The sequence below is a fragment of the Oncorhynchus keta genome, unplaced genomic scaffold, assembly GCF_023373465.1.
Source record: "Oncorhynchus keta strain PuntledgeMale-10-30-2019 unplaced genomic scaffold, Oket_V2 Un_contig_3880_pilon_pilon, whole genome shotgun sequence".
In the NCBI taxonomy this organism is placed as follows: Eukaryota; Metazoa; Chordata; class Actinopteri; order Salmoniformes; family Salmonidae; genus Oncorhynchus; species Oncorhynchus keta.
In genome coordinates, this window is record NW_026287483.1 from 154,347 (window position 1) to 179,877 (window position 25,531).

General features: G+C 46.4%; 1 protein-coding gene and 1 long non-coding RNA gene across 11 annotated transcripts; both read left to right on the forward strand.

Annotated features, from left to right (window-relative positions):
• The first annotated feature begins 9,600 nt into the window (after positions 1-9,600).
• LOC118380948 (homeobox protein EMX1-like) lies at positions 9,601-22,457 on the forward strand. Its single transcript, XM_052508817.1, has 3 exons — positions 9,601-10,021; positions 14,365-14,549; positions 22,046-22,457. The coding sequence occupies exons 1-3, from the start codon at positions 9,676-9,678 to the stop codon at positions 22,286-22,288; spliced, it is 774 nt and encodes a 257-aa protein (XP_052364777.1). The 5' UTR covers positions 9,601-9,675; the 3' UTR covers positions 22,289-22,457.
• Positions 22,458-22,465: 8 nt separating this feature from the next.
• LOC127924246 (uncharacterized) lies at positions 22,466-24,928 on the forward strand. Of its 10 annotated transcripts, none has more exons than XR_008117339.1 (7): positions 22,466-22,525; positions 22,655-22,790; positions 23,464-23,500; positions 23,705-23,775; positions 23,813-23,880; positions 24,011-24,118; positions 24,736-24,928. It is a non-coding gene; the product is annotated as an uncharacterized LOC127924246 (long non-coding RNA). The 10 variants fall into 10 exon arrangements; XR_008117336.1 differs by having other exon boundaries at positions 22,494-22,559; XR_008117337.1 differs by having other exon boundaries at positions 22,494-22,559; positions 22,655-22,756.
• Positions 24,929-25,531: the final 603 nt, after the last annotated feature.

Genomic DNA, 25,531 nt, shown 5'->3' on the forward strand with positions numbered 1-25,531 from the left:
AGGAAACCTAGAGGTCTGAGGAGACAGGAGGAAACCTAGAGGTCTGAGGAGACAGGAGAAACCAGGTCTGAGGAGACAGGAGGAAACCTAGAGGTCTGAGGAGACAGGAGGAAACCTAGAGGTCTGAGGAGACAGGAGGAAACCTAGAGGTCTGAGGAGAGGAGAAACCTAGAGGTCTGAGGAGACAGGAGAAACCTAGAGGTCTGAGGAGACAGGAGACAGGAGGAAACCTAGAGGTCTGAGGAGACAGGAGGAAACCTAGAGGTCTGAGGAGACAGGAGGAAACCTAGAGGTCTGAGGAGACAGGGAGGAAACCTAGAGGTCTGAGGAGACAGGAGAGAAACCTAGAGGTCTGAGGAGACAGGAGGAAACCTAGAGGTCTGAGGAGACAGGAGGAAAAGAGGTCTGAGGAGACAGGAGGAAACCTAGAGGTCTGAGGAGACAGGAGAAACCTAGAGGTCTGAGGAGACAGGAGGAAACCTAGAGGTCTGAGGAGACAGGAGGAAACCTAGAGGTCTGAGGAGACAGGAGGAAACCTAGAGGTCTGAGGAGACAGGAGGAAACCTAGAGGTCTGAGGAGACAGGAGGAAACCTAGAGGTCTGAGGAGACAGGAGGAAACCTAGAGGTCTGAGGAGACAGGAGGAAACCTAGAGGTCTGAGGAGACAGGAGAAACCAGGAGACAGGAGGAAACCTAGAGGTCTGAGGAGGAGACAGGAGGAAACCTAGAGGTCTGAGGAGACAGGAGGAAACCTAGAGGTCTGAGGAGACAGGAGGAAACCTAGAGGTCTGAGGAGACAGGAGGAAACCTAGAGGTCTGAGGAGACAGGAGGAGAGGTCTGAGGAGACAGGAAACCTAGAGGTCTGAGGAGACAGGAGGAAACCTAGAGGTCTGAGGAGACAGGAGGAAACCTAGAGGTCTGAGGAGACAGGAGGAGAGGTCAGGAGACAGGAGGAAACCTAGAGGTCTGAGGAGACAGGAGGAAACCTAGAGGTCTGAGGAGACAGGAGGAAACCTAGAGGTCTGAGGAGACAGGAGGAAACCTAGAGGTCTGAGGAGACAGGAGGAAACCTAGAGGTCTGAGGAGACAGGAGGAAACCTAGAGGTCTGAGGAGACAGGAGGAAACCTAGAGGTCTGAGGAGACAGGAGGAAACCTAGAGGTCTGAGGAGACAGGAGACAGGAGGAAACCTAGAGGTCTGAGGAGACAGGAGGAAACCTAGAGGTCTGAGGAGACAGGAGGAAACCTAGAGGTCTGAGGAGACAGGAGAAACCTAGAGGTCTGAGGAGACAGGAGGAAACCTAGAGGTCTGAGGAGACAGGAGGAAACCTAGAGGTCTGAGGAGACAGGAGAAACCTAGAGGTCTGAGGGAGACAGGAGGAAACCTAGAGGTCTGAGGAGACAGGAGAAACCTAGAGGTCTGACAGGAGACAGGAGACAGGAGGAAACCTAGAGGTCTGAGGAGACAGGAGGAAACCTAGAGGTCTGAGGAGACAGGAGGAAACCTAGAGGTCTGAGGAGACAGGAGAAACAGGAGGGAGACAGGAGGAAACCTAGAGGTCTGAGGAGGAGACAGGAGACAGGGAGGAAACCTAGAGGTCTGAGGAGACAGGAGGAAACCTAGAGGTCTGAGGAGACAGGAGGAAAGGTCTGAGGAGACAGGAGGAAAGAGGTCTGAGGAGACAGGAGGAAACCTAGAGGTCTGAGGAGACAGGAGGAAACCTAGAGGTCTGAGGAGACAGGAGGAAACCTAGAGGTCTGAGGAGACAGGAGGAAACCTAGAGGTCTGAGGAGACAGGAGAGGTCTGAGGAGGAGGAAACCTAGAGGTCTGAGGAGACAGGAGGAAACCCTGAGGAGACAGGAGGTCTGAGGAGACAGGGAGGAAACCTAGAGGTCTGAGGAGACAGGAGGAAACCTAGAGGTCTGAGGAGACAGGAGGAAACCTAGAGGTCTGAGGAGACAGGGAAACCTAGAGGTCTGAGGAGACAGGAGGAAACCTAGAGGTCTGAGGAGACAGGAGGAAACCTAGAGGTCTGAGAGACAGGAGGAAACCTAGAGGTCTGAGGAGACAGGAGGAAACCTAGAGGTCTGAGGAGAGGTCAGGAGAGGGAAACCTAGAGGTCTGAGGAGACAGGAGGAAACCTAGAGGTCTGAGGAGACAGGGAGGAAACCTAGAGGTCTGAGGAGACAGGAGGAAACCTAGAGGTCTGAGGAGACAGGAGGAAACCTAGAGGTCTGAGGAGACAGGAGGAAACCTAGAGGTCTGAGGAGACAGGAGGAAACCTAGAGGTCTGAGGAGACAGGAGACAGGAAACCTAGAGGTCTGAGGAGACAGGAGGAGAGGTCAGGAGACAGGAGGAAACCTAGAGGTCTGAGGAGACAGGAGGGAAACCTAGAGGTCTGAGGAGACAGGAGGAAACCTAGAGGTCTGAGGAGACAGGAGGAAACCTAGAGGTCTGAGGAGACAGGAGAAACCTAGAGGTCTGAGGAGACAGGAGGAAACCTAGAGGTCTGAGGAGACAGGAGGAAACCTAGAGGTCTGAGGAGACAGGAGGAAACCTAGAGGTCTGAGGAGACAGGAGACTGAGAGACGGGAGGAGGAAACCTGAGGAGACAGGAGGTAGAGGTCTGAGGAGACAGGAGAAACCTAGAGGTCTGAGGAGACAGGAGGAAACCTAGAGGTCTGAGGAGACAGGAGGAAACCTAGAGGTCTGAGGAGACAGGAGACAGGAGGAAACCTAGAGGTCTGAGGAGACAGGAGGAAACCTAGAGGTCTGAGGAGACAGGAGGAAACCTAGAGGTCTGAGGAGACAGGAGGAAACCTAGAGGTCTGAGGAGACAGGAGGAAACCTAGAGGTCTGAGGAGACAGGAGGAGACTGAGGAGGAAACCTAGAGGTCTGAGGAGACAGGAGACAGAGGTCTGAGGAGACAGGAGAAACCTAGAGGTCTGAGGAGACAGGAGGAAACCTAGAGGTCTGAGGAGACAGGAGGAAACCTAGAGGTCTGAGGAGACAGGAGGAAACCTAGAGGTCTGAGGAGACAGGAGGAAACCTAGAGGTCTGAGGAGACAGGAGGAAACTAGAGGTCTAGAGGTCTAGAGGTCTGAGGAGACAGGAGGAAACCTAGAGGTCTGAGGAGACAGGAGGAAACCTAGAGGTCTGAGGAGACAGGAGGAAACCTAGAGGTCTGAGGAGACAGGAGAAACCTAGAGGAGAGGTCTGAGGAGACAGGAGGAAACCTAGAGGTCTGAGGAGACAGGAGGGAAACCTAGAGGTCTGAGGACAGGAGACAGGAGGAAACCTAGAGGTCTGAGGAGACAGGAGGAAACCTAGAGGTCTGAGGAGACAGGAGGAAACCTAGAGGTCTGAGGAGAGGGAAACCTAGAGGTCTGAGGAGAGGAGGAAACCTAGAGGTCTGAGGAGACAGGAGGAAACCTAGAGGTCTGAGGAGACAGGAGGAAACCTAGAGGTCTGAGGAGACAGGAGAGGTCTGAGGAGACAGGAGACAGGAGGAAACCTAGAGGTCTGAGGAGACAGGAGAGGTCTGAGAGACAGGAGGAAACCTAGAGGTCTGAGGAGACAGGAGGAAACCTAGAGGTCTGAGGAGAGGAGAGGTCTGAGGAGGAAACCTAGAGGTCTGAGGAGACAGGAGGAAACCTAGAGGTCTGAGGAGACAGGAGGAAACCTAGAGGTCTGAGGAGACAGGAAACCTAGAGGTCTGAGGAGACAGGAGGAAACCTAGAGGTCTGAGGAGACAGGAGGAAACCTAGAGGTCTGAGGAGACAGGAGGAAACCTAGAGGTCTGAGGAGACAGGAGGAAACCTAGAGGTCTGAGGAGACAGGGAAACCTAGAGGTCTGAGGAGACAGGAGGAAACCCTAGAGGTCTGAGGAGACAGGAGGAAACCTAGAGGTCTGAGGAGACAGGAGGAAACCTAGAGGTCTGAGGAGACAGGAGGAAACCTAGAGGTCTGAGGAGACAGGAGGAAACCTAGAGGTCTCTAGAGGTCTGAGGAGACAGGAGGAAACCTAGAGGTCTGAGGAGACAGGGAAACAGGAGGTCTGAGGAGACAGGAGGAAACCTAGAGGTCTGAGGAGACAGGAGGAAACCTAGAGGTCTGAGGAGACAGGAGGAAACCTAGAGGTCTGAGGAGACAGGAGGAAACCTAGAGGTCTGAGGAGACAGGAGAGGTCAGAGAGGAAACCTAGAGGTCTGAGGAGACAGGAGGAAACCTAGAGGTCTGAGGAGACAGGGAGGAAACCTAGAGGTCTGAGGAGACAGGAGGAAACCTAGAGGTCTGAGGAGACAGGAGGAAACCTAGAGGTCTAGAGGGAGGGAGACAGGAGAGGAAACCTAGAGGTCTGAGGAGACAGGAGGAAACCTAGAGGTCTGAGGAGACAGGAGGAAACCTAGAGGTCTGAGGAGACAGGAGGAAACCTAGAGGTCTGAGGAGACAGGAGAAACCTAGAGGTCTGAGGAGACAGGAGGAAACCTAGAGGTCTGAGGAGACAGGAGGAAACCTAGAGGTCTGAGGAGACAGGAGGAAACCTAGAGGTCTGAGGAGACAGGAGAAACCTAGAGGTCTGAGGAGAAGGAGGAAACCTAGAGGTCTGAGGAGACAGGAGGAAACTAGAGGTCTAGAGGTCTGAGGAGACAGGAGGAAACCTAGAGGTCTGAGGAGACAGGAGGAAACCTAGAGGTCTGAGGAGACAGGAGGAAACCTAGAGGTCTGAGGAGACAGGAGGAAACCTAGAGGTCTGAGGAGACAGGAGGAAACCTAGAGGTCTGAGGAGACAGGAGGAAACCTAGAGGTCTGAGGAGACAGGAGGAAACCTAGAGGTCTGAGGAGACAGGAGGAAACCTAGAGGTCTGAGGAGACAGGAGGAAACCTAGAGGTCTGAGGAGACAGGAGACAGGAGGAAACCTAGAGGTCTGAGGAGACAGGAGACAGGAGGAAACCTAGAGGTCTGAGGAGACAGGAGGAAACCTAGAGGTCTGAGGAGACAGGAGAAACCTAGAGACAGGAGGAAACCTAGAGGTCTGAGGAGACAGGAGGAAACCCTAGAGGTCTGAGGAGACTGAGGAGACAAGGAGGAAACCTAGAGGTCTGAGGAGACAGGAGGAAACCTAGAGGTCTGAGGAGACAGGAGGAAACCTAGAGGTCTGAGGAGACAGGAGGAAACCTAGAGGTCTGAGGAGACAGGAGGAAACCTAGAGGTCTGAGGAGACAGGAGGAAACCTAGAGGTCTGAGGAGACAGGAGGAAACCTAGAGGTCTGAGGAGACAGGAGGAAACCTAGAGGTCTGAGGAGACAGGAGGAAACCTAGAGGTCTGAGGAGACAGGAGGAAACCTAGAGGTCTGAGGAGACAGGAGGAAACCTAGAGGTCTGAGGAGACAGGAGAAACCTAGAGGTCTGAGGAGACAGGAGGAAACCTAGAGGTCTGAGGAGACAGGAGGAAACCTAGAGGTCTGAGGAGACAGGAGGAAACCTAGAGGTCTGAGGAGACAGGAGGAAACCTAGAGGTCTGAGGAGACAGGAGGAAACCTAGAGGTCTGAGGAGACAGGAGACAGGAGGAAACCTAGAGGTCTGAGGAGACAGGAGAAACCTAGAGGTCTGAGGAGACAGGAGAAACCAGTCTGAGGAGACAAACCTAGAGGTCTGAGGAGACAGGAGGAAACCTAGAGGTCTGAGGAGACAGGAGGAAACCAGGAGAGGTCTGAGGAGGACAGGGAGGAGACAGGAAACCTAGAGGTCTGAGGAGACAGGAGGAAACCTAGAGGTCTGAGGAGACAGGAGGAAACCTAGAGGTCTGAGGAGACAGGAGGAAACCTAGAGGTCTGAGGAGACAGGAGGAAACCTAGAGGTCTGAGGAGACAGGAGAAACCTAGAGGTCTGAGGAGACAGGAGGAAACCTAGAGGTCTGAGGAGACAGGAGGAAGGTCTGAGGAGACAGGAGGAAACCTAGAGGTCTGAGGAGACAGGAGGAAACCTAGAGGTCTGAGGAGACAGGGAAACCTAGAGGTCTGAGGAGACAGGAGGAAACCTAGAGGTCTGAGGAGACAGGAGGAAACCTAGAGGTCTGAGGAGACAGGAGGAAACCTAGAGGTAGAGGTCTGAGGAGACAGGAGGAAACCTAGAGGTCTGAGGAGACAGGAGGAAACCTAGAGGTCTGAGGAGACAGGAGGAAACCTAGAGGTCTGAGGAGACAGGAGGAAACCTAGAGGTCTGAGGAGACAGGAGACCTAGAGGTCTGGAGACAGGAAACCTAGAGGTCTGAGGAGACAGGAGGAAACCTAGAGGTCTGAGGAGACAGGAGGAAACCTAGAGGTCTGAGGAGACAGGAGGAAACCTAGAGGTCTGAGGAGACAGGAGGAAACCTAGAGGTCTGAGGAGACAGGAGGAAACCTAGAGGTCTGAGGAGACAGGAGGAAACCTAGAGGTCTGAGGAGACAGGAGGAAACCTAGAGGTCTGAGGAGACAGGAGACAGGAGGAAACCTAGAGGTCTGAGGAGACAGGAGGAAACCTAGAGGTCTGAGGAGACAGGAGGAAACCTAGAGGTCTGAGGAGACAGGAGGAAACCTAGAGGTCTGAGGAGACAGGAGGAAACCTAGAGGTCTGAGGAGACAGGAGGAAACCTAGAGGTCTGAGGAGACAGGAGGAAACCTAGAGGTCTGAGGAGACAGGAGGAAACCTAGAGGTCTGAGGAGACAGGAGGAAACCTAGAGGTCTGAGGAGACAGGAGGAAACCTAGAGGTCTGAGGAGACAGGAGGAAACCTAGAGGTCTGAGGAGACAGGAGAAACCTAGAGGTCTGAGGAGACAGGAGGAAACCTAGAGGTCTGAGGAGACAGGGACAGGAGGAAACCTAGAGGTCTGAGGAGACAGGAGGAAACCTAGAGGTCTGAGGAGACAGGAGGAAACCTAGAGGTCTGAGGAGACAGGAGGAAACCTAGAGGTCTGAGGAGACAGGAGGAAACCTAGAGGTCTGAGGAGACAGGAGGAAACCTAGAGGTCTGAGGAGACAGGAGGAAACCTAGAGGTCTGAGGAGACAGGAGGAAACCTAGAGGTCTGAGGAGACAGGAGGAAACCTAGAGGTCTGACAGGAGGAGAGGTCTGAGGAGAGGAGGAAACCTAGAGGTCTGAGGAGACAGGAGGAAACCTAGAGGTCTGAGGAGACAGGAGGAAACCTAGAGGTCTGAGGAGACAGGAGGAAACCTAGAGGTCTGAGGAGACAGGGAGGAAACCTAGAGGTCTGAGGAGACAGGGAAAGAGGTCTGAGGAGACAGGGAAACCTAGAGGTCTGAGGAGACAGGAGGAAACCTAGAGGTCTGAGGAGACAGGGAGGAAACCTAGAGGTCTGAGGAGACAGGAGGAAACCTAGAGGTCTGAGGAGACAGGAGGAAACCTAGAGGTCTGAGGAGACAGGAGGAAACCTAGAGGTCTGAGGAGAGGAGGAAACCTAGAGGGAGGAGACAAGGAAACCTAGAGGTCTGAGGAGACAGGAGGAAACCTAGAGGTCTGAGGAGACAGGAGGAGACAGGGAGGAAACCTAGAGGTCTGAGGAGACAGGAGGAAACCTAGAGGTCTGAGGAGACAGGGGAAACCTAGAGGTCTGAGGAGACAGGAGGAAACCTAGAGGTCTGAGGAGACAGGAGGAAACCTAGAGGTCTGAGGAGACAGGAGGAAACCTAGAGGTCTGAGGAGACAGGAGGAAACCTAGAGGTCTGAGGAGACAGGAGGAAACCTAGAGGTCTGAGGAGACAGGAGGAAACCTAGAGGTCTGAGGAGACAGGAGACAGGGAAACCTAGAGGTCTGAGGAGACAGGAGGAAACCTAGAGGTCTGAGGAGACAGGAGGAAACCTAGAGGTCTGAGGAGACAGGAGAAACCTAGAGGGAGACAGGAAACCTGAGGAGACAGGAAACCTAGAGGTCTGAGGAGACAGGAGGAAACCTAGAGGTCTGAGGAGACAGGAGGAAACCTAGAGGTCTGAGGAGACAGGAGGAAACCTAGAGGTCTGAGGAGACAGGAGGAAACCTAGAGGTCTGAGGAGACAGGAGGAAACCTAGAGGTCTGAGGAGACAGGAGGAAACCTAGAGGTCTGAGGAGACAGGAGGAAACCTAGAGGTCTGAGGAGACAGGAGGAAACCTAGAGGTCTGAGGAGACAGGAGGAAACCTAGAGGTCTGAGGAGACAGGAGGAAACCTAGAGGTCTGAGGAGACAGGAGGAAACCTAGAGGTCTGAGGAGACAGGAGGAAACCTAGAGGTCTGAGGAGACAGGAGGAAACCTAGAGGTCTGAGGAGACAGGAGGAAACCTAGAGGTCTGAGGAGACAGGAGAAACCAGGTCTGAGGAGACAGGAAACCTAGAGGTCTGAGGAGACAGGAAACCTAGAGGTCTGAGGAGACAGGAGGAAACCTAGAGGTCTGAGGAGACAGGAGGAAACCTAGAGGTCTGAGGAGACAGGAGGAAACCTAGAGGTCTGAGGAGACAGGAGGAAACCTAGAGGTCTGAGGAGACAGGAGGAAACCTAGAGGTCTGAGGAGACAGGTCTGAGGAGAAACCTAGAGGTCTGAGGAGACAGGAGAGGAAACCTAGAGGTCTGAGGAGACAGGAGGAAACCTAGAGGTCTGAGGAGACAGGAGGAAACCTAGAGGTCTGAGGAGACAGGAAACCTAGAGGTCTGAGGAGACAGGAGGAAACCTAGAGGTCTGAGGAGGAAACCTAGAGGTCTGAGGAGACAGGAGGAAACCTAGAGGTCTGAAACCTAGAGGTCTGAGGAGACAGGAGAGGTCTGAGGAGACAGGAGGAAACCTAGAGGTCTGAGGAGACAGGAGGAAACCTAGAGGTCTGAGGAGACAGAGGAAACCTAGAGGTCTGAGGAGACAGGAGGAAACCTAGAGGTCTGAGGAGACAGGAGGAAACCTAGAGGTCTGAGGAGACAGGAGGAAACCTAGAGGTCTGAGGAGACAGGAGGAAACCTAGAGGTCTGAGGAGACAGGAGGCTTTGACAGGAGGAAACCTAGAGGTCTGAGGAGACAGGAGGAAACCTAGAGGTCTGAGGAGACAGGATTGATATTATAACTGAGGAGACACGCTTTAATGGATAAGGAGACAGGAGGTCATCCTCAAGAGGTCTGTAGGCTAAACAACACTGGTTTCATTATACATTAATTTGGTGTGATAGGCTATATTCAGGACAAGAAATGTGAGTGTATATTCAACTTGAAGGTTTTAGCTGGTGTTATATTTGCAGAATGAGCCAGGAATCAGCCGAGGAAACACGACTAGGCTATTTGGTTTCATATTAAGCTATTGTTGCTATATGAGTTTCTGCACGACGCCTATAACTCTATTCCTGCTTCTGCTAAAAACCACACCCCGGGTACATGAGAGAACTCATTGACAGGTGTACTCTTCCAATCAGCGCAATCTAGAATACCATTGCTGCGCTTGCGCACATCTCAGTCCTCTCGGTTCCAGAACGTTGATTTGTCCTCGTGTCCGCCCGGTGCGCGTGCATGGATCTCACCTCCATAACCGGAGGTGCTCGAGGTTCCCGCTCAGAACGTCGGTCCGAGGGCTCTACCGTAACCATTGATGCTCACTATGACTTTTTGAGGGAACCATTTTGACTGGATTTCTGTATTTCACTACCTGAAGTAAGGACGATGTTTTCGTCGGTGAGCAAACGTTGTTTTATGATAGAATCATTGGTGGCCAAAGAAAACTCTCACACCACGGAAGATCCCATCCGACCGACGGCCCTGATTTATTCAAACTCCACTGACGCTTTCATGAGCGGGTACCAGAGTCCCACCGGCAGGTCTCTGTATCAGAACCCGGAGCTGGTGTTCCATGAGTCGGTCAACCACCCCGGGCTGACCATGAACCCCCACCAGCTCGGAGGGGGCCACCTACAACACCCTTCACACTTCTTTGGGACACAACACCGAGACCCTCTCAACTTCTACCCATGGGATTTACGAAACAGGTTATTCGGATACAGATTTCAAGGTAAAGGATTGGAAAGAGAGAGATAGTGTGTGTGCGCGTGTGTGTTGAAAATGAAATTGAATAATTTCTCAGTCTTAATACTTAGGCCTATCAATAATTATAGCTAATGTCAAGCAAATCAACTTCCAGGTTAATGGATAAATTAATGCCTCTGGCTGGTTTGCTTGTACTTTGACAATAAGGACTAAACTGGGCCCTACACTGCCGAGATGTCAATTTAACATCTTTAACAGATTAGATCAACAATTAGGCTGCCATAATGGCGGGATTAATCATTCATTTTCATGTATGTTAATCATCAGTTAATGTTTGGCCTTATTACAAAATTATTGTGGTGAAATGGGACTACGATGCATAGCATTTATAACTCACCTTTTTCAGCCACAGGTGAACATAAACAATACCTAGAGTGGATATGAGATAGAGTACTTATGGAAAACATTTACACTAGAGTGGGTATGAGAGAGTACTTATGGAAAACATTTACACTAGAGTGGATATGAGATAGAGTACTTATGGAAAACATTTACACTAGAGTGGATATGAGATAGAGTACTTATGGAAAACATTTCCACTGAGGTTCCAGAGTGGATATGAGATAGAGAGAGTACTTATGGAAAACATTTCCACTAGAGTGGATATGAGATAGAGTACTTATGGAAAACATTTCCACTAGAGTGGGTATGAGATAGAGTACTTATGGAAAACATTTACACTGAGAGTGGATATGAGATAGAGTACTTATGGAAAACATTTACACTAGAGTGGATATGAGATAGAGTACTTATGGAAAACATTTACACTAGAGTGGGTATGAGATAGAGGTACTTATGGAAAACATTTACACTAGAGTGGTTATATTTGCAGAATATGAGATAGAACCCCCAGTACTTATGGAAAACATTTCCACAGAGTGGATATGAGATAGAGTACTTATGGAAAACATTTCCACTAGAGTGGATATGAGATAGAGTACTTATGGAAAACATTTCCACTAGAGTGGATATGAGATAGAGTACTTATGGAAAAAAACATTTACACTAGAGTGGATATGAGACACTACAGATTTCAAGGTAAAGGATTGAGTACTTATGGAAAACATTTACACTAGAGTGGGTATAGAGTACTTATGGAAAACATTTACACTAGATTGGATATGAGATAGAGTACTTATGGAAAACATTTCCACTAGAGTGGATATAACAGATAGATCAACAAGTACGGGATTAATATGGAAAACATTTACAAACTAATGTGGATATGAGATTTATAAGTACTTATGCCAAAACATTTACACTAGAGTGGATATGAGATAGAGTACTTATGGAAAACATTTACACTAGAGTGGGTATGAGATAGAGTACTTATGGAAAACATTTACACTAGAGTGGATATGAGATAGAGTACTTATGGAAAACATTTACACTAGAGTGGATATGAGAGAGTACTTATGGAAAACATTTACACTAGAGTGGGTATGAGATAGAGTACTTATGGAAAACATTTACACTAGAGTGGATATGAGATAGAGTACTTATGGAAAACATTTACACTAGATTGGGTATGAGATAGAGTACTTATGGAAAACATTTACACTAGAGTGGGTATGAGATAGAGTACTTATGGAAAACATTTACACTAGATTGGGTATGAGAGAGTACTTATGGAAAACATTTACACTAGATTGGGTATGAGATAGAGTACTTATAGAAAACATTTCCACTAGATTGGATATGAGATAGAGTACTTATCGAAAACATTTCCACGTTCCATTCCCCCCCCTTGGCTACACTTTGGTAAAGGGAAACGCCTCAATCAGATAGTGGGGATGTTTATGTTGCCAGTTGAACTCCCTGCCTTGGGCCATTTCAGCCTATATTGTCATACGAGCAACACATGAACACATACACGGTTACAACAGGAGGAATAAGAGGTATGGAACGATGAGGTTGTGACATTTTAATTCATATGTATACTGTTAAATGGCCTTCAGCGAGGCTATATAGGCTGTATACTCTTACATATATATATATATGCCATTTAGCAGACGCTTTTATCCAAAGCGACTTACAGTCATGTGTGCATACATTCTACGTATGGGTGGTCCCGGGAATCGAACCCACTACCCTGGCATTACAAGCGCCATGCTCTACCAACTGAGCTACAGAAGGACCACGAGTTCTATTCAATGCAGATGTTGGGGCGGTACACGCAGAGCTACACGGGTTCTATTCAATGCAGATGTTGGGGCGGTACACGCAGAGCTACACGGGTTCTATTCAATGCAGATGTTGGGGCGGTACACGCAGAGCTACACGAGTTCTATTCAATGCATTACATTATAAAGCAGAGCGAAAGGCGCGTTAGTACCATGTAGACAACGTTACGACCATACAGTGCATTCAGAAAGTATACAGATGTTGGGGCGGTACACGCAGAGCCCTCGGAAAGTATTCAGACCCCTGGACTTTTTCAACATTTTGTTCCATTACAGCCTTTTATTCTAAAAATGTATGAAATAATGTTTTGTCCCCTCGGCAATCTACACACAATAGCCCATAATGCAGCCCACATAACGACAAAGCAAAAACCGTTTTGAGAAATGTTTGTCATTATGGGATATTGTGTGTAGATTGATCAGGAAAAAAATACCCTGATTTAATCTGTTTCAGATAAGGCTTGTATAATGTAACAAAATGTGGGAAAAGTCCAGGGGTCTGTATACTTTCTGAATGCACTGTATGGTCGTAACGTTGTCTACATGGTACTAACGCGCCTTTCGCTCTGCTTTATAATGTAATCAAACTTTAAACACGAAACGAGAAATATTTGTTTCGTCTGCAGAACACATGAAATTGCTGATGGGTATTAATATGGAACTCGACATGACAAAGTGAAGGTAAATTGTGTCATTGTACCGTCTCATCTCCTGTTACCTCGTGTTGGCACACGTTCGGCGTGCACTTGTGGTGCATCAAATACCAGTTCTAAGCAGAGCACATATTTCATTAAGGTGACAGGTCAAAATTCAAAATTAAGAGCATTGAAAAAATATATGCTAAACATCAAAATCACTCCATTTGGCAAATGTGATGGCGTGTCAGAAACTTCAGTTTGCATTATAATGTTGATATCAGTGTATTTGTATAACATTATACATGTATTATAGCCTAATACAATTAAATGTGATTAGGCTATGATAGAATATGTAGGAGTCTGTCGTTTTGTATTCAAAGTGTAGGCTACTAGGGTCCAGATGAATGGAGCGCAAACCCAACCAGTCTATTTCCCCACGGCTGGAAAGGTTTCCCCGGCACACACCGGGCCAAGGGCAATCTGTGGAGGAAATACTGTCTTTGTTACGCGGTCAATCCCACTGCGAATTTATCCAAACCAAACCACTATTTTATCTGAGTGAGTGCGAAAATCGTAATCGTTTTCTTCCCAAACGTTCAAACCATAATTTTGTTTCAGAATCTAGCCAAATTTTTTTAGGTTGTAAACACTTTTAAATAGACTGTATGGTTTATATGCATTAGTAGACTCGATTAATTGAATATGTTTCTAATAATGTAACGTATTGGCCTAATTTTCATTTATGATGAAATATTAATGTCATTATTCTCAATATAAAGTAGACTAATAATATTGTTAAATTATTAAAAATAATTGTCACACAGTCTTATTTGGAACGATATCAAATTGACCGTTTAAATTGATCCCTGCCGTCGATATGGACTCGGCACACGCAGAAGAGTTGTATAAGGTATTCATAGACTACTTCAAACTACGTAAAGAGTTTATAAACTAGCCTCAAACCAAAAGGGAAAATATTCATTTGAATTTTAGTCTAAGATCCCTCTCTGCCTGGTACTGTGTTATTTTCCACCTCGTTGCAGAACAAAACGCTTCTGGTGTTGCTCTGTGTTTTAATTGCTTCTATCAATTCAATTCAAGGGGCTTTATTGGCGTGGGAAACACGTGTTAACATTGCCAAAGCAAGTGAGGTAATATACAAAAGTGAAATAAACAATACAAATTAACAGTAAACATTACACACACACAGAAGTTCCAAAAGAATAAAGACATTACAAATGTCATGTTATGTATATATACACAGTGTTGTAACGCTGTACAGGTAATTACATTCAACATTAAGAGCATTAAAGAGAATGCTAAACACCAAACTCACTCAATCTAAACCGCAGTGTGATTCTCCCTCTCTCTCCGTCTCGGTCATCACTAGTTACCACAGCCACAAAGTCATAAACGATATAGCCAATTCTGACTTTGTGGATGCGGTAACTAGTGGAAACCCTCTCTCTCTCTCTCTCTGCCCCCAGGAAACGATGTTTCCCAAGAAAGACTGCTACTCCACCGCCCATTCGCCCGAAAACCCAAGCGCATCCGCACCGCCTTCTCCCCGTCGCAGCTCCTGCGGCTTGAGCGGGCGTTCGAGAATAATCATTACATAGTAGGAGCCGAGAGGAAACAGCTGGCCAACAGTCTCAGTCTGTCTGAAACACAGGTGAGAAAACGCTACTAAAATACCCCATATGAAATATATATATATGGCACACAGTTCAGGAATAGGCCTATAGAAATTCAGTTAATCAATTCCAGCCCAAACTCATTCGGAGTTGATAAATTCATGTCAGGAGGACTGCTTTTAATTTAAATAAATAATATAATAATATATTGAAGAACTTTTAATTAAACGTGTTGTAAATAAAGAATATGATTGTAGGTTTTTTCAAAATAAGAGTCAATAGCCTATTATTAGGCTATTGAAAACATTAGGCATATTCATTATTAGTCTATTGAAAACATTAGGCATATTCATTATTAGGCTATTGAAAATATTAGGCATATTCATTATTCATTAGGTCTACTGAAAATCATTAGCTTTTCCTTGCCTAAGTAGGACAAATATTGACACATATTTCTATGTTGAAATTAGCCAACTGTTAGCGAAAGGGCCTATGATAGAAAATTGGACTATTACAATTTATTGTCAAGCTCAGTGAATCATTTGACTAAATCATAATCAGGTAAAAGGGACTTGTGAGCCTGTGATTTCTATTTCTGATGCATTTTCAATGGAATGATAGTTTTATTCTAAACCTCCCAGAAGGGAAAAGGACTTGTGAGCCTGTGATTTCTATTTCTGATGCGTTTTCAATGGAATGATAGTTTTATTCTAAACTTCCCAGAAGGGAAAAGGACTTGTGAGCCTGTGATTTCTATTTCTGATGCGTTTTCAATGGAATGATAGTTTTATTCTAAACTTCCCAGAAGGGAAAAGGACTTGTGAGCCTGTGATTTCTATTTCTGATGCATTTTCAATGGAATGATAGTTTTATTCTAAACTTCCCAGAAGGGAAAAGGACTTGTGAGCCTGTGATTTCTATTTCTGATGCATTTTCAATGGAATGATAGTTTTATTCTAAACCTCCCAGAAGGGAAAAGGACTTGTGAGCCTGTGATTTCTATTTGAGCCTGATGCATTTTCAATGGAATGATAGTTTTATTCTAAACTTCCCAGAAGGGAAAAGGACTTGTGAGCCTGTGATTTCTATTTCTGATGCATTTACAATGGAATGATAGTTTTATTCTAAACTTCCCAGAAGGGAAAAGGACTTGTGAGCCTGTGATTTCTATTTCTGATGCGTTTTCATTGGAATGATAGTTTTATTCTAAACTTCCCAGAAGGGAAAATGACTTGTGAGCCTGTGATTTCTATTTCTGATGCGTTTTCATTGGAATGATAGTTTTATTCTAAACTTCCCAGAAGGGAAAAGGACTTGTGAGCCTGTGATTTCTATTTCTGATGCGTTTTCAATGGAATGATAGTTTTATTCTAAACTTCCCAGAAGGGAAAAGGACTTGTGAGCCTGTGATTTCTATTTCTGATGCATTTTCAATGGAATGATAGTTTTATTCTAAACTTCCCAGAAGGGAAAAGGACTTGTGAGCCTGTGATTTCTATTTCTGATGCATTTTCAATGGAATGATAGTTTTATTCTAAACTTCCCAGAAGGGAAAAGGACTTGTGAGCCTGTGATTTCTATTTCTGATGCGTTTTCAATGGAATGATAGTTTTATTCTAAACTTCCCAGAAGGGAAAAGGACTTGTGAGCCTGTGATTTCTATTTCTGATGCATTTTCAATGGAATGATAGTTTTATTCTAAACCTCCCAGAAGGGAAAAGGACTTGTGAGCCTGTGATTTCTATTTCTGATGCATTTTCAATGGAATGATAGTTTTATTCTAAACTTCCCAGAAGGGAAAAGGACTTGTAAGCAAGCCTGTGATTTCTATTTCTGATGCATTTTCATTGGAATTATAGTTTTATTCTAAACCTCCCAGAAGGGAAAAGGACTTGTAAGCCTGTGATTTCTATTTCTGATGCGTTTTCATTGGAATGATAGTTTTATTCTAAACTTCCCAGAAGGGAAAAGGACTTGTAAGCCTGTGATTTCTATTTCTGATGCGTTTTCATTGGAATGATAGTTTTATTCTAAACTTCCCAGAAGGGAAAAGGACTTGTAAGCCTGTGATTTCTATTTCTGATACGTTTTCATTGGAACGATAGCAAAAAGAGAAACGTCCCTTTTCCAGGACTCTGTCTTTCAAAGCTGATTCGTAAAAATCCAAATAACTTCCCAGATCTTCATTGTAAAAGGTTGAAGCACTGTTTCTAATGCTTGTTCAGTGAACCATAAACAATTAATGAACATGCACCTGTGGAACGGTCGTTAAGACTCGAACAGCTTACAGACGGTAGGCAATTCAGCTCACAGTTATGAAAACTTAGGACACTAAAGAGGCCTTTCTACTGACTCTGAAAAACACCAAAAGAAAGATGCCCATGGTCCCTGCTCATCTGCGTGAACGTGCCTTAGGCATGCTGCAAGGAGGCATGAGGACTGCAGATGTGGCCAGGGCAATAAATTGCAATGTCCGTACTGTGAGACGCCTAAGACAGCGCTACAGGGAGACAGGGTGGACAGCTGATCGTCCTCGCATGGCAGACCACGTGTAACAACACCTGCTTGTAATGACGACTAATACTTCAGAATCGCTGCGAGAGCATGACCAAACATAATTACACTGATTCAATTGTAATATGGCGCGTACAGTATTGGTGTTGAGAGTAGGAAAGCCATTCAACCAGCTCCGTGTACAGAGTCTGAGAGGCTTGTTGTTGCTAGTAGTATACCTTTTCTGTGTACAGAGTCTGAGAGGCTTGTTGTTGCTAGTATTAGACCTTTTCTGTGTACAGAGTCTGAGAGGCTTGTTGTTGCTAGTATTAGACCTTTTCTGTGTACAGAGTCTGAGAGGCTTGTTGTTGCTAGTATTAGACCTTTTCTGTGTACAGAGTCTGAGAGGCTTGTTGTTGCTAGTAGTATACCTTTTCTGTGTACAGAGTCTGAGAGGCTTGTTGTTGCTAGTAGTATACCTTTTCTGTGTACAGAGTCTGAGAGGCTTGTTGTTGCTAGTATTAGACCTTTTCTGTGTACAGAGTCTGAGAGGCTTGTTGTTGCTAGTATTAGACCTTTTCTGTGTACAGAGTCTGAGAGGCTTGTTGTTGCTAGTATTAGACCTTTTCTGTGTACAGAGTCTGAGAGGCTTGTTGTTGCTAGTATTAGACCTTTTCTGTGTACAGAGTCTGAGAGGCTTGTTGTTGCTAGTATTAGACCTTTTTACAGCAGAAGGTGTGGTCCAGAATACAGATGTCTCTAATGGCTTTGTGAAGGTGTTGCTAGTATTAGATGTCTCTAATTTCTTCCTCCCCACAGAAGTCTGGTCCAGAATATAGATGCTTGTTCTTTCCCCAGGTGAAGGTGTGGTATTAGACCTAATTTCTGTCTTCCTCCCCAGAGTCTGGTCCAGAGGCTTGTTGTCTTCCTCCCCAGGTGAAGGTGTGGTCCAGAATTAGATGTCTCTAATGTTCTCTTCCTCCCCAGAGTGTGGTCCAGAATATAGATGTCTCAGCTCCCCAGGTGAAGGTGTTCCAGACCTAATGTCCCCGTCTTTATACAGTCCCCGTCTTCCTCCCCAGAAGGTGTGGTCCAGAATATAGATGTCTCTAATGTCCCCGTCTTCCTCCCCAGGTGAAGGTGTGGTTCAGAATATAGATGTCTCTAATGTCCCCATCTTCCTCCCCAGGTGAAGGTGTGGTCCAGAATATAGATGTCTCTAATGTCCCTGTCTTCCTCCCCAGGTGAAGGTGTGATCCAGAATATAGATGTCTCTAATGTCCCTGTCTTCCTCCCCAGGCAGAAGGTGTGGTCCAGAATATAGATGTCTCTAATGTCCCTGTCTTCCTCCCCAGGTGAAGGTGTGGTCCAGAATATAGATGTCTCTAATGTCCCTGTCTTCCTCCCCAGGTGAAGGTGTGGTCCAGAATATAGATGTCTCTAATGTCCCTGTCTTCCTCCCCAGGTGAAGGTGTGGTCCAGAATATAGATGTCTCTAATGTCCCTGTCTTCCTCCCCAGGTGAAGGTGTGGTCCAGAATATAGATGTCTCTAATGTCCCTGTCTTCCTCCCCAGGTGAAGGTGTGGTCCAGAATATAGATGTCTCTAATGTCCCCGTCTTCCTCCCCAGGTGAAGGTGTGGTCCAGAATATAGATGTCTCTAATGTCCCCGTCTTCCTCCCCAGGTGAAGGTGTGGTCCAGAATATAGATGTCTCTAATGTCCCCGTCTTCCTCCCCAGAATATAGATGTCTCTAATGTCCCCGTCTTCCTCCCCAGGTGAAGGTGTGGTCCAGAATATAGATGTCTCTAATGTCCCTGTCTTCCTCCCCAGGTGAAGGTGTGGTCCAGAATATAGATGTCTCTAATGTCCCTGTCTTCCTCCCCAGGTGAAGGTGTGGTCCAGAATATAGATGTCTCTAATGTCCCTGTCTTCCTCCCCAGGTGAAGGTGTGGTCCAGAATATAGATGTCTCTAATGTCCCCGTCTTCCTCCCCAGGTGAAGGTGTGGTCCAGAATATAGATGTCTCTAATGTCCCCGTCTTCCTCCCCCATGTCTCTAATGTCCCAGTCTTCCTCCCCAGGTGAAGGTGTGGTCCAGAATATAGATGTCTCTAATGTCCCTGTCTTCCTCCCCAGGTGAAGGTGTGGTCCAGAATATAGATGTCTCTAATGTCCCCGTCTTCCTCCCCAGGTGAAGGTGTGGTCCAGAATATAGATGTCTCTAATGTCCCTGTCTTCCTCCCCAGGTGAAGGTGTGGTCCAGAATATAGATGTCTCTAATGTCCCTGTCTTCCTCCCCAGGTGAAGGTGTGGTCCAGAATATAGATGTCTCTAATGTCCCTGTCTTCCTCCCCAGGTGAAGGTGTGGTCCAGAATATAGATGTCTCTAATGTCCCTGTCTTCCCTCCCCAGGTGAAGGTCTTGTGGTCCAGAATATAGATGTCTCTAATGTCCCCTGTCTTCCTCCCCCCAGAATATAGATGAATGGTCTTCCTCCCCAGGTGAAGGTGTGGTCCAGAATATAGATGTCTCTAATGTCCCTGTCTTCCTCCCCAGGTGAAGGTGTGGTCCAGAATATAGATGTCTCTAATGTCCCTGTCTTCCTCCCCAGGTGAAGGTGTGGTCCAGAATATAGATGTCTCTAATGTCCCTGTCTTCCTCCCCAGGTGAAGGTGTGGTCCAGAATATAGATGTCTCTAATGTCCCTGTCTTCCTCCCCAGGTGAAGGTGTGGTCCAGAATATAGATGTCTCTAATGTCCCTGTCTTCCTCCCCAGGTGAAGGTGTGGTCCAGAATATAGATGTCTCTAATGTCCCTGTCTTCCTCCCCAGGTGAAGGTGTGGTCCAGAATATAGATGTCTCTAATGTCCCTGTCTTCCTCCCCAGGTGAAGGTAGATGGTCTTCCTCCCCAGGTGAAGGTGTGGTCCAGAATATAGATGTCTCTAATGTCCCTGTCTTCCCCTCCCCAGGTGAAGGTGTGGTCCAGAATATAGATGTCTCTAATGTCCCTGTCTTCCTCCCCAGGTGAAGGTGTGGTCCAGAATATAGATGTCTCTAATGTCCCTGTCTTCCTCCCCAGGTGAAGGTGTGGTCCAGAATATAGATGTCTCTAATGTCCCTGTCTTCCTCCCCAGGTGAAGGTGTGGTCCAGAATATAGATGTCTCTAATGTCCCTGTCTTCCTCCCCAGGTGAAGGTGTGGTCCAGAATATAGATGTCTCTAATGTCCTAATGTCTTCCTCCCCAGGTGAAGGTGTGGTCCAGAATATAGATGTCTCTAATGTCCCTGTCTTCCTCCCCAGGTGAAGGTGTGGTCCAGAATATAGATGTCTCTAATGTCCCTGTCTTCCTCCCCAGGTGAAGGTGTGGTCCAGAATATAGATGTCTCTAATGTCCCTGTCTTCCTCCTCCCCAGGTGAAGGTGTGGTCCAGAATATAGATGTCTCTAATGTCCCTGTCTTCCTCCCCAGGTGAAGGTGTGGTCCAGAATATAGATGTCTCTAATGTCCCTGTCTTCCTCCCCAGGTGAAGGTGTGGTCCAGAATATAGATGTCTCTAATGTCCCTGTCTTCCTCCCCAGGTGAAGGTCCAGAATATAGGTCTCAGAATATAGATGTCTCTAATGTCCCTGTCTTCCTCCCCAGGTGAAGGTGTGGTCCAGAATATAGATGTCTTCCTCCCCTAATGTCCCTGTCTTCCTCCCCAGGTGAAGGTGTGGTCCAGAATATAGATGTCTCTAATGTCCCTGTCTTCCTCCCCAGGTGAAGGTGTGGTCCAGAATATAGATGTCTCTAATGTCCCTGTCTTCCTCCCCAGGTGAAGGTGTGGTCCAGAATATAGATGTCTCTAATGTCCCTGTCTTCCTCCCCAGGTGAAGGTGTGGTCCAGAATATAGATGTCTCTAATGTCCCCGTCTTCCTCCCCAGGTGAAGGTGTGGTCCAGAATATAGAGTCTCTAATGTCTTCTCCCCAGGTGAATGTCCCCAGATGTCTCTCCCGTCTTCCTCCCCAGGTGAAGGTGTGGTCCAGAATATAGATGTCTCTAATGTCCCTGTCTTCCTCCCCAGGTGAAGGTGTGGTCCAGAATATAGATGTCTCTAATGTCCCTGTCTTCCTCCCCAGGTGAAGGTGTGGTCCAGAATATAGATGTCTCTAATGTCCCTGTCTTCCTCCCCAGGTGAAGGTGTGGTCCAGAATATAGATGTCTCTAATGTCCCTGTCTTCCTCCCCAGGTGAAGGTGTGGTTCAGAATATAGATGTCTCTAATGTCCCCGTCTTCCTCCCCAGGTGAAGGTGTGGTCCAGAATATAGATGTCTCTAATGTCTCTGTCTTCCTCCCCAGGTGAAGGTGTGGTTCAGAATATAGATGTCTCTAATTCCCTGTCTTCCCCAGGTGAAGGTGTGGTCCAGAATATAGATGTCTCTAATGTCCCTGTCTTCCTCCCCAGGTGAAGGTGTGGTCCAGAATATAGATGTCTCTAATGTCCCCGTCTTCCTCCCCAGGTGAAGGTGTGGTCCAGAATATAGATGTCTCTAATGTCCCCAGGTGAAGGTGTGGTCTTCCTCCCCAGGTGAAGGTGTGGTCCAGAATATAGATGTCTCTAATGTCCCTGTCTTCCTCCCCAGGTGAAGGTGTGGTCCAGAATATAGATGTCTCTAATGTCCCTGTCTTCCTCCCCAGGTGAAGGTGTGGTCCAGAATATAGATGTCTCTAATGTCCCTGTCTTCCTCCCCAGGTGAAGGTGTGGTCCAGAATATAGATGTCTCTAATGTCCCTGTCTTCCTCCCCAGGTGAAGGTGTGGTCCAGAATATAGATGTCTCTAATGTCTTCCTCCCCCCAGAATATAGATGTCTCTAATGTCTTCCTCCCCAGGTGAAGGTGTGGTCCAGAATATAGATGTCTCTAATGTCTCTGTCTTCCTCCCCAGGTGAAGGTGTGGTCCAGAATATAGATGTCTCTAATGTCCCTGTCTTCCTCCCCAGGTGAAGGTGTGGTCCAGAATATAGATATCTCTAATGTCCCTGTCTTCCTCCCCAGGTGAAGGTGTGGTTCCAGAACAGGAGGACCAAATACAAGAGACAGAAGCTGGAGGAGGAGGGGCCTGACTGTCATCAGAAGAAGAAAGGAAACCACCACATCAACAGATGGAGGCTTGTCACTAAGCACGGCAGCTCCGAGGACATCGACGTCGGACTGGACTACGACCCCAACCCTGGCCCTCTGCCCCCCCCCAACCCCTGGCTTGTGTCCCCTTTTGGAACACAAGAGGACCAAAGTTAATGCTAGTTATTATGTGAAGTTATGAAGTAGAATGACATGTTACAAGAAAAAACAGAACTTTATGGTACTTGACTTGCATCCATCCAACATCATGATCTCATGTCTGATCTCTTATTGGAGGTGTTCATGCTATATTACACAGCTTCTCTGATCTATATAGGTGGTGTTCCACCCTACAGCTTCTATGATCTATATAGGTGGTGTTCCATCCTACAGCTTCTCTGATCTATATAGGTGGTGTTCCATCCTACAGCTTCTCTGATCTATATAGGTGTTCCATCCTACAGCTTCTCTGTGGTGTTCCATCCTACAGCTTCTCTGATCTATATATCCTACAGCTTCTCTGTAGGTGTTCCATCCTGGTAGGTGTTCCATCCTACAGCTTCTCTGATCTATATAGGTGTTCCATCCTACAGCTTCTCTGATCTATATAGGTGTTCCATCCTACAGCTTCTCTGATCTATATAGGTGTTCCATCCTACAGCTTCTCTGATCTATATAGGTGGTGTTCCATCCTACAGCTTCTCTATATAGGTGATCTATCTATAGGTGGTGTTCCATCCTACAGCTTCTCTGATCTATATAGTGTGCTTCTCTGTGTTGTTCCATCCTACAGCTTCTCTGATCTATATAGGTGTTCCATCCTACAGCTTCTCTGATCTATAGGTGGTGTTCCATCCTACAGCTTCTCTGATCTATATAGGTGGTGTTCCATCCTAAAGCTTCTATGATCTATATAGGTGGTGTTCCATCCTAAAGCTTCTCTGATCTATATAGGTGGTGTTCCATCCTACAGCTTCTCTGATCTATATAGGTGTTCCATCCTACAGCTTCTCTGATCTATATAGGTGGTGTTCCATCCTACAGCTTCTCTGATCTATATAGGTGTTCCATCCTACAGCTTCTCTGATCTATATAGGTGTTCCATCCTACAGCTTCTCTGATCTATATAGGTGGTGTTCCATCCTACAGCTTCTCTGATCTATATAGGTGGTGTTCCATCCTACAGCTTCTCTGATCTATATAGGTGGTGTTCCATCCTACAGCTTCTCTGATCTATATAGGTGGTGTTCCATCCTACAGCTTCTCTGATCTATATAGGTGGTGTTCCATCCTACAGCTTCTCTGATCTATATAGGTGGTGTTCCATCCTACAGCTTCTCTGATCTATATAGGTGGTGTTCCATCCCACAGCTTCTCTGATCTATATAGGTGGTGTTCCATCCTACAGGTGGTGTTCCATCCTACAGCTTCTCTGATCTATATAGGTGGTGTTCCATCCTACAGCTTCTCTGATCTATATAGGTGGTGTTCCATCCTACAGCTTCTCTGATCTATATAGGTGGTGTTCCATCCTACAGCTTCTCTGATCTATATAGGTGGTGTTCCATCCTACAGCTTCTCTGATCTATATAGGTGGTGTTCCATCCTACAGCTTCTCTGATCTATATAGGTGTTCCATCCTACAGCTTCTCTGATCTATATAGGTGGTGTTCCATCCTACAGCTTCTATGATCTATATAGGTGTTCCATCCTACAGCTTCTCTGATCTATATAGGTGTTCCATCCTACAGCTTCTCTGATCTATATAGGTGTTCCATCCATCCCACAGCTTCTCTGATCTATATAGGTGGTGTTCCATCCTACAGCTATATAGGTGTTCTATGATCTATATAGGTGTTTCCATCCTGATCAGGTGTTCCATTCTTCTGATCTATATAGGTGGTGTTCCATCCTAAAGCTTCTATGATCTATATAGGTGGTGTTCCATCCTACAGCTTCTCTGATCTATATAGGTGTTCCATCCTACAGCTTCTCTGATCTATATAGGTGGTGTTCCATCCTACAGCTTCTCTGATCTATATAGTGGTGTTCCATCCTACAGCTTCTCTGATCTATATAGGTGTTCCATCTACATGATCTATATAGGTGGTGTTCCATCCTACAGCTTCTCTGATCTATATAGGTGGTGTTCCATCCTACAGCTTCTCTGATGATCTATATAGGTGTTCCATCCTACAGCTTCTCTGATCTATATAGGTGTTCCATCCTACAGCTTCTCTGATCTATATAGGTGTTCATCCTACAGCTTCTATGATCTATATAGGTGGTGTTCCATCCTACAGCTTCTATGATCTATATAGGTGGTGTTCCATCCTACAGCTTCTATATAGGTGGTGTTCCATCCATCTGATCTATATAGGTGGTGTTCCATTACAGCTTCTCTGATCTATATAGGTGTTCCATCCTACAGATCTATATAGGTGGTGTTCCATCCTACAGCTTCTCTGATCTATATAGGTGGTGTTCCATCCTACAGCTTCTATGATCTATATAGGTGGTGTTCCATCCTACAGCTTCTATGATCTATATAGGTGGTGTTCCATCCTACAGCTTCTCATCTATATAGGTGGTGTTCCATCCTACAGCTTCTCTGATCTATATAGGTGGTGTTCCATCCTACAGCTTCTCTGATCTATATAGGTGGTGTTCCATCCTACAGCTTCTATGATCTATATAGGTGGTGTTCCATCCTACAGCTTCTCTGATCTATATAGGTGGTGTTCCATCCTACAGCTTCTCTGATCTATATAGGTGGTGTTCCATCCTACAGCTTCTCTGATCTATATAGGTGGTGTTCCATCCTACAGCTTCTCATCTATATAGGTGTTCCATCCCAGCAGCTGTTCCATCATCCCTACAGCTTCTCTGATCTATATAGGTGGTGTTCCATCCTAAAGCTTCTCATCCAGGTGGTGTTCCATCTAGCTTCTATGATCATAGGTGGTGTTCCATCCCACAGATCAGGTGGTGTTCCATCCTACAGCTTCTCTGATCTATATAGGTGGTGTTCCATCCTACAGCTTCTCTGATCTATATAGGTGGTGTTCCATCCTACAGCTTCTATGACATAGGTGGTGTTCCATCCTATAGCTTCTCATGATCATCTAGGTGTTCCATCCTATAGCTTCTCATGATAGGACCAGCAGTCCATGATCATCTAGTCAGACAGGTACAGCACCATGATCATCTAGTCAGACAGGTACAGCACCATGATCATCTAGTCAGACAGGACCAGCACCATGGTTATCTAGTCAGACAGGAACAGCACCATTTTTTTTTTTTTTTTTTTTGACCTTTATTTAACTAGGCAGTCAGTTAAGAACAAAGCTTATTTTCAATGACGGCCTAGGAACAGTGATCATAACTGGTCTAGGAACAGTGGGTTAACTGCCTGTTCAG

What these genes read in the sequence shown, in the direction of transcription:
- LOC118380948 (XM_052508817.1), top strand. Translation starts at nt 9,676, where the DNA reads ATGTTTTCGTCGGTGAGCAAACGTTGTTTTATGATAGAATCATTGGTG. An exon ending in ATTCGGATACAGATTTCAAG is followed by an intron (nt 10,022 to 14,364) that starts GTAAAGGATTGG and finishes CTCTGCCCCCAG; the next exon opens with GAAACGATGTTTCCCAAGAA. An exon ending in TCAGTCTGTCTGAAACACAG is followed by an intron (nt 14,550 to 22,045) that starts GTGAGAAAACGC and finishes CTTCCTCCCCAG; the next exon opens with GTGAAGGTGTGGTTCCAGAA.